The 15741-nt window shown below is 41.9% G+C and overlaps 1 protein-coding gene across 1 annotated transcript; it reads right to left on the bottom strand.

Annotated features, from left to right (window-relative positions):
* Nucleotides 1–340: 340 nt before the first annotated feature.
* Nucleotides 341–14201, bottom strand: LOC137384495 (uncharacterized). The gene is made up of 6 exons (XM_068058633.1): nt 14087–14201; nt 12490–12602; nt 11920–12006; nt 7387–7463; nt 7048–7261; nt 341–735 (listed from the first exon to the last, which is right to left on the bottom strand). The coding sequence occupies exons 1-6, from the start codon at nt 14199–14201 to the stop codon at nt 508–510; spliced, it is 834 nt and encodes a 277-aa protein (XP_067914734.1). The 3' UTR covers nt 341–507.
* Between the last annotated feature and the right edge of the window lie 1540 nt (nt 14202–15741).

Here is a 15741-nt window from a genome sequence, read left to right as displayed (position 1 = left end):
ACATCAACGCAAGCTTGAGGAGCAGCACCTGATCTTTCCATTAGGCACTCTACAGCCTTGCGGACTCAACATTGAGTTCAACAACTTCGGAACATGACTGGACTTTTTAAAATGTTTTATTTTTTAGCCATGTGCCTGCTTTTCATGTAGTCAGAGCTGTTCATTATTCCGTTATTAACAGTCCCTCTGGGCTAATACTTTGTTTTTTACCACAAGCATTAACACACTCCTTGCCTTTGTCTCAGGACACTTTTGTTATTTAATCTTTCCTGCCCTATCAAACACATTCCCCTTTGTTCTGTCCCCCACCCTCCTCCCCTTCACTTGCTTAAAACCTAATTCTTTTCCAACCTTTGCCAGTTCTGATGAAAGGTCACAGGCATGAAACGTTAACTTTGCTACTCTCTCCACAGATGCTGCCAGACCTGCTGAGTATTTCCAGCACTTTTTGTTTTTGTTTCAGATTTCCAGCATCTGCAGTATTTTGCTTTTACTAACATTTGAGGGTCAGGCTGTGCACATCTCTTCATGCCAAAGGTACATGATGTGGATCTGCAGAAGTGAACTGTGTGTCATTTGAAGATAATCCTCACTGTCTTGTGTGGAGACTTCAGTCTCACCATCCGCTATTGAGCGGCTGCCTTGGGCCTCCTCCTTAGCTGTTGAGAGAGGCCAGATGTCTGGAATTCCTCTGCCAGTCCATGATGTCTCTCTGCTGCTATGGGCCCTCTTGTCCTGCAAGTGGAAAGAGGGATATAGTTATACTTCACAAAGTCAGCAACATGACAGTGGAAGCCCCTCGTCCCCTTACTGGGGTGTACGATATAATACATCCTCCCATCACAGTGGTTAGCACCGCAGCCTCACAGCTCCAGCGACCCGGGTTCAATTCTGGGTACTGCCTGTGTGGAGTTTGCAAGTTCTTCCTGTGTCTGCGTGGGTTTCCTCCGGGTGCTCCGGTTTCCTCCCACAGCCAAAAGACTTGCAGGTTGATAGGTAAATTGGCTATTATAAATTGCCCCTAATATAGGTAGGTGGTCGGGGAATATAGGGACAGGTGAGGATGTGGTAGGAATATGGGATTAGTGTAGGATTGGTATAAATGGGTGGTTAATGGTCGGCACAGACTCGGTGGGCCGAAGGGCCTGTTTCAGTGCTGTATCTCTAAATCAAAAAATTAAATCAAATCAGCTCTGAGGGGAGTTAATGGGGGTGAGCTGTGAAAGCAGGTAGCCTGTAGCCGAGATGCAGCCATGCACCTCTCAGGATGTGGTGATGCCTAACCCCACTTTGTCAGCGCCTTTGTAGTGTCGCCCACCCCATGTCCTGCTTCCTCCCATGTAGCCACACACCATCCACAAAAAGGGGAGAGTCATGGAGCAGTAATCTTGGCTGAACATTGACCCTCTTGCTGCACTATACCCATGTCCAGGGGTGGGGTGGAGGGGGGACGGTGGTAGGGTGGTGACCCCATGGCTGCTGACCTCCTCTGCGATCTCTGTCCAGGCTTGTTTGGCCAGGTGGGAGAATTTTTTCTTGCCATCCCTGGGGAGAAGGACCTTGCACCTTTCCCTTGCAGCCTGAACGAGAACCTCAAGGGAGGCATCGCTAAACCATGGGGCCATTCGGTGTCTTGCCTCGGCCAATTTCTCCTTCACTGGGGTGTGGCGGGGGGAGCTCCAGGAGTTACTACAATAAACGACTTCAGCAGAGACCACGAATCTGCAAATGAGTCTAAGGCAGCAATGAAAGCAGGGCCGACATGGCTGAGTCATCTGACGCTGTGTTCGGCACTTTACATCCCAGCCCCATCACCTGATTGACCGTGCCCCGTGCCCCCATTATGTAAAGTGACCGCAGGGTGCATGATTGCAGTGGGCTGGCTGCATCCTTGACTAGTGGCGATGGCGCTAACTTCTGGGTCCGCCACCGGGACCTGCGATTGACTCACTAAATTCAGCCCTTTGCGTGCAATTTACACCCAGATTGCTGATTGAGTGGAAACTCTCGGCGCTAATGTAAAAATGCTTTGGATTAAAGAAGGAGTCATAGAGATACTGTATAGAACAGTCTCTGTGAAGCACACATTACCTTAAAATGCCACAAAGGACAGGTATTGAGCACTTACATTTAAACCAGGAACTCAAAGGAAAAAAAGCACTAAGAGTTTCTTAAACCCTATTCAAAACAAATATTTTGTGAGCAATTTCATCTGCCATTGATTACGAATGAGCAAATTTTAAAACAAAATTAAAATATGTAAACAACATGAAAATCATAAAAGAAAAAGATTATCTTAGTTGGAGAGATACAGAGGAGGTGAAACTTGCCTCAGTGCTGAATAGAAAGAGGAAAAGAGCCAGCCAGTCACACCACTGCACAAGGGTACAGTACATTGTGGTTATGTTACTGGACTAGTGATTCAGAGGCCTGCACTAATGACCTGGAATCAGGAGTTCAAATGAGGCGTCAGGGAACTTAAATTTAGTTAATTAAATAAACCTGAAATTAAAAAGCTATTATCAGTAATAGTGACCATGAAATGACTGGATTGCTATAAAAACCCACCTGGTTCACAAATGTCTTTACGGAAGGAAATCTGTTGTCCTTACCTAGTCTGGACTATATGTGACTCGAGATCTGCAGCAATGCAGTTGACTCATAATTGCCCTCTGAAATGGACTAGCAAGCCACCCAGTCATCTCAAAGGCCATTAGGGATGGGCAATAAATCCAGGCCTTGCCAGCGACACCTGCATCCTGGGAATGAATTTGTAAAAAAAGACTGCTATCCATTAATTCTTGCTGAAAAGTATGAGTGTGTGGACAGCAAAGGATTGGAGGTTGGCTGTCATGTGTAGCCCAAGAAGAATCAGTACCTTCAGGAGAAAGAGAGAGAAGGAGAACAAAGCACAATGCTTGTGTTTGAAGGGGACTAAGGATTAATTATTAGGCCCCGCCAAGGCTGGGATTGGAGACAGGTGGGCACTACAAATAGCCTTGTCTCCATCTTGCCCCCAGGAAATTTTTGCGGAGATGGGAGAGGAGTTTCAAAGGGCTACTTGCCCACATGTGGCAGGTAGCTGACACGGCTCATCAACAGCCACTTACGGAGACCGACTGGAGATTTCCGGTCAGCCTCCAGGTTACTGCAGGTGCTGCAGGCCATCTAGGTCCCTAAGACAGCCTCCCAGCAGTGGCCTGGCTGCAAAACACATTTTTTATTTTAAACTTTAAAAAAGGTTGGAAAGAGGGCACCTCCATTTTGAAGCGCCCTCTCCCTTACTTACCAGCCATTGCAGCCTGCTGCGCCTTTAAAGTTGGAAGGCCTCTGATTGGCCCTCCAGGTTCAAGAGCCCACTCACTATCCTTAATTGGATAGAGAGCCTGCCCTCCAGCCATTAATTGACTGCCCTAGAGAAAATCACAATGAATGACTATTTTCCCACATGCTGTGGGCTTCTGACCCACATTTCAGCCTGGCAGCTCACAGGGAAAATCCCGACCAATATTTTCATGAGCCAGAAGTCAATCTATGGAACAGGCTCTCTCGGGAGGTGGTGGAAGCAGTTAGTATTGGCTCATTTAAATGCAAATTATAACAATTTCTTTCAGAAAATATCATTTTGGGATACAGTGTATTAGTAATTGGAGAAATGGCATATGATAAGTGGACCTATGGTTCCCAAAGTTCTCTACTATGTTTTCCTTGGTTCATGTCTGGCATTGTTTTAAACAAATTGCTAGAGATTGATTGTTAAGATTAGTCAACAACGTTATCATTGTATCACGCGACTACCAGGATCGGAGCATGTGAACTAGATGGACCTTGGGTTGTTCTCTTTAGAGAAGAGAAGGTTGAGAGAAGATTTGATAGAGATCCTCAAAGTCATGAGGGTTCTGGAAAGAGTAGATAGGGAGAAACTGTTCCCATTGATGCAAAAGTCAAGAATCAGAGGACACTAATTTAAGGAAATTGGCAAAAGAAGCAACGGCAACATGAGGAAAAGCTTTATTACACAGCGAGTCATTAGGATCTGGAATGCACTGCCTTAGAGTGCGGTGGAGACAGATTCAATTGTGGCTTGAAAAAGGGAGTTGGATAAGCATCTGAAGAGGAAAAAAAATTGCTAGGTCCTAGGGAAAGAGCGGGAAAGTGGTGTTGCAAAGAGCCGGCATGGACACGATCGGCCAAACGGCCTCCATCTGTGCTGTAACCATTCTCTGATTCTTTGATTCGTCTAACAATTCCTAGTTTCCCAATAAATACCAGTAATCAGACATTTCAGCTAATTCAATCAAAGTAACAACTACCATCCGCAGAACCCTCCCCATGGAGATGTGCTTTAAAATAAGGGAAGGTAGACACTGAGCAAGTATAAAGGAACTATGAGGAAAGGCAGACAGAATGAGGTAAGAGAAGACTGAAGGCATGGTCAAAGAAATAGGTTTAAGGAGGCTTTTCAAAGGAGGGAGAGAGGGAAACAGTAAGGAACAAACTGGCTTCAGAAGAGATTTTAGACAGCAAGGACACAGCGGCTGAAAGATTGGCTAATGTTGATGGAACGGAGGAAGGCACAGTGATCTAGCGTCGGAGGAATCATAGATGTAGGCTGAGATGTGCAGCTGAAGATTTCCCAAATAGGAAGGAGCTATGTCATGTCATGCTAATGAAGGCAACAATGAGGAAATATGAAATGAACTGGAGGAATTATGAAATAAAAGTTAACTTTGAACTGAACAAGAAGAAAGTGGACACATTTGTGCCACAGACAAAATGGAGTAGAGTTTAGGTGACCCCTGTACGGTTAATAAACAGATCTATCTGTTATCCACAACTGAATTAGCTTTGGGGAAAACACATTGAAATGTAAAACAGCCCATTTTATCAAAGCAACTCCTATCTTCAGGAATGGAGCTAACAAAGACTGTTGTAGACAGACTGACTCCGCAGCCAAGGCTAAAATAATAAGTGTGAAGTAGCACCTATTCATCAGAATGGACCAAATTCAGATGCCATCATGGAACAATGGTTCCCATATCCTGGAACACTGCATGAATCACCTCAGGGGAGTGAGCCTTTAGTCACCTGACTGACACTCCAACCTGACAAGAATCTACATTAAAAGGTATCTCTCTGAACAGAGAGGGGCAGAACAGCCAGAGAAGGTATTTTCCAGCCAGAACAGCTGTGAGGTAATTCCAGCTAAGCAGGAACCCTGCTAACAACACTTTTTTACTAGTGCAGCAGAGAGATTGCAAGGTGACTATGTAACTCCCCAACTTGTTAAAGTGAACCAGGATTTCCACCATCGATTTCAGATTAAGGCTTAACCATAAGGAGCCTGCAACACATCATTTTTTTCAAGACAAAGAACTTTCAGGCCTGCATCATTGAAAGATTTCCTCCCGAAAAGCTTCTAAAGGTTTTCTTAAAACAATGAACTCTCTTACCACATTTGGACTCTAACTGCATGCTGCCACTCTACTCTCTCTATCTTTTCTTATGTGTGTATTTTGATGAATGCTTGAGTGGGTGAGGTTTCGAACACTTTTTCGGTTAGTGCGTAAAATAAATATTTATTTTTCTTTTTTAACCTACGAGAAAACCTGTTGTTTGTCTATTTATTTTACCCCTAAAACACTAAGTGACTAAAATACTATTTTTATCTGCAATCTGTTGAGAGGTGAAAAGTGGAAGTCACCCACACCACCTCGCACCCATGCATAACAGTTAGCAATTGCCCTAGTGTCAAATTTCAGATGTGGCCTGTGTTTTCCATTCTTACTTGGGCAGGTTATTTCTATCATGGTGAAGGTTTCAGACTTTGTTATTGCATTAACTTAATACGTGACTGTAACTGTGTGAAATGACTGCTCACCCTCTGGTATGCCTTTGCCTATGTCCACATCATCTCTTTTGCTCAGGTTCCAGCCCAACTCATGCACTGGCCTATGTTTTCAGTGATGCTTTGGGGACCCTTTTCTGTCATTTCCACCAGGTGGCTCGTGTCTGCGGCTACAACGCAGTTTGCTCTGTCTTCTTCCTTCATCTTCACTGCCAGACCTCCTGCACATCCTTGCCCAGTGCCTGAGGCGACACAATTTGCATGCATTTCTGTATACCGGGCGCTTGCATGGTTGGTAGAATAGCCTACACTTGTTACACCCCTTTCCTTGCTTGGATATCTTGGCTATTCCGCCTACAGTTGACCCCGATCCTAGGGTTTGCATGCATTGTTGGCCAGCTATGATAGCTTCATACTTGTACCCATCTTGCAGCATGTTTTCGATATTGTTCCCTTTTTGTTTGTTGAGCAAGTCTTTTTGAAAGCCTTCTATGGCTGTGAATGTAATCATTAACTCTATTACATGCTCAAATAGCTCCGCATTGGAGAAATCACACTCCTTTCCCTTATCCCTGCATCTACTCACCAACTGGTTAATTGTTTTGTTTTTCTGCTGCCTATAACTCATGAACTCCAGCCTGTGAATTCAAAAATTCACCCTGACCTTCAGCTGGTCTTCCAGTGTAGACCACAGTTTGGCAGGATCGGTTTAGTCCATCTCTGATAAATTGAATGTATTAATCCTGTGGAGACCTTCATTACTTATGGCAATTTTAATTTAAATAGCTTGCTTCTCTAACTCTGTGACTGTGAGGTCCAGAAAACATAGTTCTGTTGGTTGCCTGAACAACTTAAACTCACTGCGAAAATCTGGAACTTTCCAGTCCATGGTTTGATACTTGGTCACCATAGCCTTATATTCGATTATTTCCAAAGGACTTTTCCCCCTCCTGGAATTGATGTAGGTCCACTATGCCGATGGAGCTAGACTTCGACCAGGCCCTGAGATTTGTGGCTGCAGCGCGGACTTTCAGTCACTGGACAGGGAATCTGCTTTGGCAGAAGAACATGGTGACGGCTCGAAGGCATGCAGACTCACAGCCTAATGCAACAATGACTTCGCAGCACAGGTTGCTGCTAGAAAACTGCCCATCTGGTCAGCGGAGTACACAAACGCACATATCCCTTACAGTACTCACTCTGTGAGAGTTCTGATCCAGAGGGTAGTGGTTGGTGCCAAATCTTCTTTGCTGGTGCTTCTTGCCATTTTTCAAAAATGCTTTCCAGGCTTCTACAGCTGCTCCACGTCCTCCACTGCTGCCGCCAGATTGTGTTTTTTCTCTTTGTTTCTGAACACAAATGCTACCAAACACATCAGTAAATAACAAATGGTGTTCTTTATTCAGGAGAGCTCTTCACATGTGCCATTGACTGACTAACACCAACAGTAGAGCTACTGAATCACCTGATAGACTACATCACTTCCTGTGATGATATCTGTCTAACTTATTTACATATTCAACAGTATGCTCACTTACAGTAAGTACAAAGTCATATCACAACAATCCTCAGCGCCAACATTTCTGCAAGTAGTTTGTAAAGACAGGTCAGAATTCTGTGAGCATGACAGTGCAGGTATTTTCTAGGACTTTGAGCGACAATAAATAATTGTCAGTTAATACTTGTTTTGTTCAAGAGACTTGGATTTGAATTCAGTCCAAATAAAGGGCTGATGGGGGAAGGGATTTGTCTCAATGTTGTCAATGGATATTAGTTAACTGTGCAAACAGGTTACCATATCGTACCATCAAACTCTACATTCAACTCAAAGAAGCCTCGGCAGGGTGGGATGGTGAACGGTAATGGCAAATACAACATAGTGCTATGTTATTGTTCCAAAGGGCTATTTTACAATGCTCCCATAATTAATCAGATGGTGTGCTCTAGGTCTAGAATACCACTGTGGGAGATGCTGAGTGAAACCCAACTGTTTCCCCACAGAGTGTCAATCACCTACAGCTGTCTCCCAACTTCCACTAATTTAATAGTAATTTTGAAGAAAATGAGGAAGAGGTCATATAACCAGAGCTAATAAGAAATTATATGTGTCAGATATGTTCATCCTATAGTACTGAAAGTCCTTCAAAGTCCATGCAACTCAATCCGATTTTGTACTTACATTTATGCTTTCTGATTTCGTGTTTATATTATGTGGGTCTGGAGTGTGGAAAGGCTGTGTTTACTGCTGTTGCCTTATTGATGAATAAATCCTAATTGGAGCACATAGATTTATTAATATCAGCAATCTGAGGTATTTGCAGCATTCATTTGGACTTCATACATAGCCATCAATCTTCATAGTGCCCATCAATAAAGCAGCATTTAATTACGGATAGTAGCAAGGAGCTGTTAAAAAACTGAGGTCAGTGGGAGTCAAAGAGAAAACCTTTCCATGGCTGAAGTTATATCTGGCACAAAGAGAGGTAGTCCTGGTTGTCATGAAGTGATTTATGACTTTAACCCCTTATAGGGACTAAACAAAATGAAGCGTACATCCCTATGAGTCTCCCTTAATTAAGTTCAAACTAGAAAAATTCTTATAGACACTTATTTGGGTCGAAAGAACTGAATTAGTCTTCCCTCAAAGAAAGAAAACCAACAGAGAATATTACCATCTTTTGGGAGCCTATTTTTAAAATAATTATGACTAAGTCATAAATATCCCAGATATTATAAAGGTCTGGGAAACTCTCTTCAATACGTATCTCCCCACTTAAGGAGACACAGAGAGGGGGTTCTTACAGTTGTATACAGAATGCTGCATGAGATAATTTATTAACTTTTATATATTTAAAGAGTTGAACATGCAAAACACTTTAAGTGGCTAAGTATACTACAATATCAAAAAATTACTAAGAGATGTAACACATAATCTTATTTCTAAAATAGAATCCAAAAATTCAACCTTGACAATGTTTCAGCAAAATATCTTAGAATATCCATCAAAATTTAAAGTAAACTTTTACCTTAAATTCCTTGGGTAAGCCATAGGTTGAGAAGCATTGATGAGGAATTCAATACTTCTTGTTTCCTGATTCAAAACTGACATGTTTATACTGTTTCTAATCTATCATCTCATCCTTTAGAATGTAGGTGTTACCTTTCTGTGTGTGTTGTTCCTGCTTTTGAGATCCATATATGGTAATGTCATTAGCTACTATCCCCACTTAATGTATTTGCTGGAAACCCCCTGCTCTTGAAGTTGTGAGCTTTTATCTGGTCAAAATGTTTTTAATTGGGTTTTACTTGACATATGATTTTGTAAGTATCATTTTATTTTGTAACCTATTATCTATAATTGTTTTCATGGTATTTTGTAGCATCCTTTTGAGTCAGTCTGTCTATATCACTAACACTATCAACTAATTAAGTTTACAGCCATCCTGTACTGACTTCACATAGGATGTTTCAATGTGTGTCATGTTCTAATTCCATTGTAGCAGAGACTTTGGAAGACCTTGAAATAGATTAAACTCTACCGTTATAGGGGAATTTCAGTGAGCCTTGAAAACTGACCATTTATTCAATCTTTAATTCTAAAAGATATAATTTATTAATTATATACAAATGCTACGTAATCAAGCCTATTATACCTATGTTTCATCACAGTCACAGATTAGTGATCATAGCCCCAGGACAATGCTGCTGGAGTTCCTCTTAACCCAATCATCTTCAGCTGCATGATCTATGATTTTCTGTCCATCATAAGGTCAGAAGTGGAGCTATTTGCTGATGAGTAAAGTGTTCATCTCTATTTACAACTTTTCTAATATTAAAGCAGTCTATGCCAGCCTACAGTAAGATCTGGAGAACGTCCAGGCTCGGGCTGGTAAATCACAAATAACATTCACACTAGGCAAGTGACAGGTCATGATGATTTGTAACAAGATAAGGCCCAGACATTTTCCCTCATCTTCAACTACATCAATATTACTGAGTTCCCCAATGATCAATATCCTGGGGGAAAAAGTGGTGCTGTGCCTTTCTCATGAACCACTGGTACTGGTTCGATGCAACTGGCTGGGGAATCTAGAACCCGGGGGGCACAGCTTCTGGATAAGGGTTTGATCATTTAGGACTGAGATGAGGAGAAATTTCTTCACTCAGAACATTGTGAACCTTCGGAATTCATTACCCAAGAGGGTTGTGGATGTTCCATTGTTGAGTATATTCAAGACTAGAATAGATAGATTTTTGGTCTTTCAAGGAATCAAGGGGTTTGGGGAGTGGGCTGGAAAGTGGAGTTGAGGCAGATCAGCCATAATCAGATTGAATAGCGGAGCAGGCCTGAGGGGCTGTATGTTCTGCTCCTGCTCCTTTTTCTTATATTCTTAGCTGAGCAGCTTGTTAGTCCACTTGAAAGGGCATTAGAACATAATAATTGGGAGCAGGAGTCGACCATATGGTCCATTGAGCCTGCTTTGTCATTCAATATGATCATGGCTGATCTTGGGATTCAACTCCACTTTCCTACCTGTTCCCGATATCCCTTGATTCCCTGAGAGATCAAAAATCTATTTTAGCCTTAAATAAATTCAATGATGAAACATCTACAACCCTCTGGAGTTGAAAATTCTGAAGATTCACAACCCTTTCAGTGAAGAAATTTCTCTTAATCTTAGTCCCCTTTTCCTGAGATTGTGCTCCAATATTTTAGATTCCCCAGCCAGTGGAAACAACATCAAATATTAAATACAAATTATGAAATGAATCAAAGTGTTACTTGAAGCATCAGGCAAAAAAATGGAATGGATCAATAAATCATATTTTTCTCTTTCTCTTAAAAAAAGTACATTTTATCCACATAATGAACAACTCTAGAAATATAAATATAGTCTCACAAAAAATAACATTGCTTTAGACTGGTTAAACAACAATATGCTTTACAAAAACTTTCTGAGTTTATATCAAAATTATGTCTGTGAGATGTAATACTTTTTTGGAACTATTGAACCTTCAGTCAAGATAACCTGGTTGTTTCTTATTGTACCTTACAGGATAGCATTTCAGGAGTTCTTCCAGTTGATTATAAGGATTTTCCGACTACTAATTCATCATCATCTTAATAAAAGCTGTCCTTAATTTCTGAGGAACTTGAAGTATGACAGATTCCTTCTGACCACATGCCTCTATCACTGCACCGCAACTACAAAACCTTTGATATCACTCTGCGAAGCCTGTCCACCATGCACAAGCCAGGAGTGTAATGGAATACTCTCTAGTTGCCTGGATGAGGGCAATTCCCACAACATTCAAGAAGATCGACACAATCCAAGACAAAGCAGCCCACTTGATCAGCACCTCTGTCCACCACCTTAAACATTCACTCCCTCCACCACTGGCACATAGTGACAGCAGTCTGTACCATCTATAAGATGCCAAGCAGCACCTTTCAAAATGGTGACCTCTACCACCTAGAAGGACAACGGCAGTAGATGCATAGGAACACCACCACTTGCAGATTCCCCTCCAAGCGACAAACCATCCTGACTTGGCATTATATCGCCATTCCTTTACTGTCGCTGGGTCAAACTCCTGGAACTCCCTTCCTAACAGCACTGTTGGTGTAACTACTCCACATGGACTGTACTGTCATTGAAAGGTGGATCATTATCAGTTTTAACCATTTCAGGTACTTTGAAAGAGGAAAGAATTTTGTCCGACTGGGGGAACAAATTATGGCATTCCTATGGGCTTTAAAAGTAGCTGCTAACCAAAGTTTTCATCAGTTATAACTAGATGATAATGTCAGGATATATGGTACAGTTATGCCTAAGTTGGTTTAATCTAACATATCATTTACACAATTCTTCCAGAAAGTCTGTAATCACCTCTCCCTACAGGGTTAAGGGGCACAGTTGCTCAATGTCACTTCAGTGTGCTGGCAGGCTTTCCAATTGAAGGCTATTTTCGTCCCTGCAAAAAGAGGAAGAACTGGCATTTATTGTGCATGCATTGTGTCATAGACAGGGATGACTTCAGCGTATCTATTCCTGTTTATGTAGCCTTACCTCTCCTATCACATTAGGACTTTGATTCTGCTTGATTCTTCTGCTATGTAACTCTTCTGCATTCTGCCTTCTGCATCCTTGGGTTCCCTGCAAATATCATATAGTTTGTATGTCTGCCTCCAGTTATTGAATGCCAGTAGCCCATAGGGAAACAATCCTGCTTTGTTTCACATGGTGACTACAACTGTGAACTTGTGATGGCATTCCTACCCTACCCTGACTCAGGTTCCTTAAAATATTCCTGTGCCGGATGCCAGTAAATCGATCTTGACATTGATGACAGTTAGCGTGGCTTATAAATGCCACATATTTTATAGCTTGTTCCTCTAGATGGCTTATCGGAGTGCATTTTCTTGTGGCAAAGGAATTTTGATGTTCTTCACCCACTTACACTTTGAGAAAAACCACAAGCATTTTGGGCTATTTTTTGCATGAAGGAGACATAATAAGGATTGAGATCCATCAGTCTATAGATCAGCATGTCCTCACACACTGCCAGGACCAACTCCCTTGCTTTCAGAAGGATAATGTTACATGAATAGCAACAGACAAACTAGTCACTTGTCTCACTGCACCAAGTGTTGCCAGTGGTCTGGGTAGAGTCTGTTGCTCAGATCTGTGCATACGTGCACCTGATGCGGTGAAAATACCATCTATGACTTCACCAGCATTGCCAAAAGAAGCTGAAAATCCGAATCAGTGCTAAAATTATTACTGGACAGCACAAGCTCCATAACAGAACCCATGAGGCCAAACAGTTTTTGATCAGAATGCCGATCCTGGTGTGGGTTCCAGTTTTTTTCACAATCAGTGTTTACAAAGCACTCATGTTGCATACATTACCATGAAGGATATGAACATGCACTTTTAAGTGCACTAATTCTTGACCTTAGCAATTTTACCTAACAGATTGAATAAACTCTCAATATTCACAAAAACAGCTACATTTCCTTGGAAATTGTAGATCATTTTTTTTCTTGTTTATAACCAAAGTCCAAATATTTCAGACTAAACAACAGTGCCACTCGCAAGACTATTGAATGTAGCTTGGACGAAGCACCTACTACCTTAGGACCAAAATTTGCTAATCATATCAGACAAAGAAACAGGGTGAAATTGCAAACAAATTGAACCCTCAGAACAGGTTAATCTGGTTCCCTTAAGACAACATTGCACCTGATTTCACTTATTCCCAATTCAGGTTTTCTCTTGTGCTGTATGATCAAAGTGATGAAAATGTAATTTTATTTTCCATCTATAATGCACCCAAAATTTTACATCTGTAAGCACTTCCTATCTGCAAGAACCTAACGTCCCACTGTCACATTTTTGTGTCAACTTTTTTCATTATAAATTTCTATGTCCACATTAATATGAGAAACTGTTTTTGTAAAGTTTTCATGTTGTAGTTATACCTTCACACCAGCTTGGTGCACTTTATTTGTATCACCCAGCTCCTCATCCTGTAATGCAGAGACACTCCTATGCTCCAACCCGTTCTACTTCTTTATGTCCCAAATTGGCATATACTTTACTATTTAGTTAGCAATAGCATAAAATCTAAGTTTCATATAAAAATAAGAATGTATGTCTTTAAAGTGGAGACTGACTTACATCTACCCTGGCTTAATAATCCCCAATTCAGCTGAAAACTACAATTGGGAAGCAATATTCACTTTATGCAATAGTGTAAAACGAGTGATAGTTTCACATCTCTCCCAATTTTTATTTGCATTGAATTCGTTGGTGGGAGTTGTAAATTGGGTTGCTACCCATTGTACACGATGCCACAAAGTCAAAATTATGCCCTTGATCTTGGTTCCCATGGCAAACACCATAAAAGCTTGACCACTGGCGTTGTTTTGCTCTCTTTATAGCAATTCTAGGTTTAACATAGATTGCCTTGAAAACAATTAATTTAGGGAGTGCAGATTAATTAAGCTCCTACTGCCAAATTGACTGTGCTTAAAGTGTTGCTTAAGCATCAATTAGAATTCTGTTTATCTGCGTATTTTGTTCTGAAAGTCATCAAGCAAGATAATTGTTTTATTAATTAAAAAAGTCACAATCTACCAAAAACAACATTGATCTGGTAGCAAAGAAAAACCATTCAATTTTAATCTAAGCAATTAATTAATTAAAGAAAAGTCACTATTGTTTCAATTACTGAAGCCCGTTTTATTTTTACAGCGTTTCTTCACTTTTGCACTGAACATCTTGCACACTCTAGTTTCTCTCTTTCTTTCTGCCTTTTTGCTGATGCTTTCAGATTGCTGGGCCATGTCTTGCCTTTTACTTCTGCAGTACAAGTTGCAGCTAACAAAGTTAAGGTGTTGGGAATGCCTTTGCCTGCTATGATAGTGGGTGTGAGTTGGATGAAGAGAAAGTGAAAGGGTGATGGGTGAAAGGCTGTATGTTTGCTCTCATTAATGCCCAAGGATCCACATTTAAAGGTCATTCTGCTCCTACCTGGATATCTCAGAGGAGACTGGTCCTCACTCCCTCAGTGGAGATGGTGATCAAGTGATGTCTTCTGCTATATCAGACTTACCGGCAATCTAAAGGAATGAGATGGCTCTTCCCATAACTATGAAAGTCATTGTGACATTAAGTTACGATGCAATAGAATCCTTCTGGACATGTCATAAGGGATGCGGGCCAAATAAGCCAAATCTACAGTTTATGCCCGTATGAAGTATATTTGCCAGGGGAAACACCTTTGTTACTTTATCAGTGAAGAAGAGACACCAACAGGAGAGCAGGCAGAACTTTCAATGTTTGCAGGCTTCCCAAGAGTGATAACAGATGGAACTCATGTGGCTCTCAGGGCTCCGCATCTTCAACCTGAATGCATACTTCAACAATGAAAATCTGAACTTTATTACGTTTCTAACCGGAGGCGGGGTTTCTGACTCAAAAACAGACCAGAATCCTGTTTCCCACCTCCATGGTGGGAAATTCAGTCCTTGGAGCCTGGCTTAAAATTGGTCAAACTAGCAGCTTTTAAAGGGCTGCCCTTTAAAGGAGAACTTCCTGAAATTATTCTGCTAGACGCTGAAGAGAAGAACAGAGTTGGCAGCAATAAATTTGCTGTGGGCTGAATTTTTAAAGCTTGCCGCTGATCTCGGCAGTGAGCTTCAAAAGAGGCGCGGTGCATGCACGAGATGTGCGTCGTGGCACCACGCCATACTTCGCGGGGTGACTCTTTCACATAGAGGGGACGGAACGCCCACCCCCGATGACGTATAAGGGGCGGCCACTCCGGCCCCGGCAACAACGTCCAGCGCCGCCACAAGGCACCAGTACCATTTTTAAAGGGCTTCAAGTCCTTCAGGTCCATTTAAAGTTTTAAAGTGACAGGTTTTGCAATAAATTAAAATAAAATAAAATTTTATTCACACTTCGAATCCCCTCTCCCACCCGCCCCCCATGAATAATCCACTTATTATTTGTCCTCTCCCCCACAAAATGTAAATTTCCGGTCATGACCTTTCCCTACCGAAACTTTCTTTCTTTCAACCTTCAAGCCCGTTCCCACCATCCCCTCAACCAATCGCATTCAGTTTTTCCACTCCCTCCCCACCGCCCTGAAAAATTCACTCCTCCCCCCTCCCCACCAAAGGCGCAGGCGATCCAGCCACTGGCCAGAATATCGGCGTGGGATGGCCGTCGGGACAAGGTACGTGTTTATGCATTCATTATAATTTATTTAAACATTTAAATGAAGGCTCTGCCCAAGGCCTTGCCACCATCAGTAAAATGGGGCGGGGCCTTCCCGGTGTTGAGGCCTGTGGCGGGTCTCTTCCGGAAGTATTTACCAGG

Source organism: Heterodontus francisci, chromosome 26 (genome assembly GCF_036365525.1).
Source record: "Heterodontus francisci isolate sHetFra1 chromosome 26, sHetFra1.hap1, whole genome shotgun sequence".
NCBI lineage: Eukaryota > Metazoa > Chordata > Chondrichthyes > Heterodontiformes > Heterodontidae > Heterodontus > Heterodontus francisci.
Note: the sequence above shows the minus strand (reverse complement) of the source record. Positions and strands in the feature narration are given on the sequence as shown.

Bases quoted from the DNA above. Each gene is read 5' to 3' on its own strand.
- LOC137384495 (XM_068058633.1), bottom strand. From the start codon at position 14,201: ATGGCCCAGCAATCTGAAAGCATCAGCAAAAAGGCAGAAAGAAAGAGA. The intron at 12,007-12,489 runs GTGAGACAAGTG...TGATATTTGCAG, and splicing joins CACTGGCAACACTTGGTGCA to GGAACCCAAGGATGCAGAAG. The intron at 736-7,047 runs GTGAGTACTGTA...TTCCACTTGCAG, and splicing joins TGGATCAGAACTCTCACAGA to GACAAGAGGGCCCATAGCAG.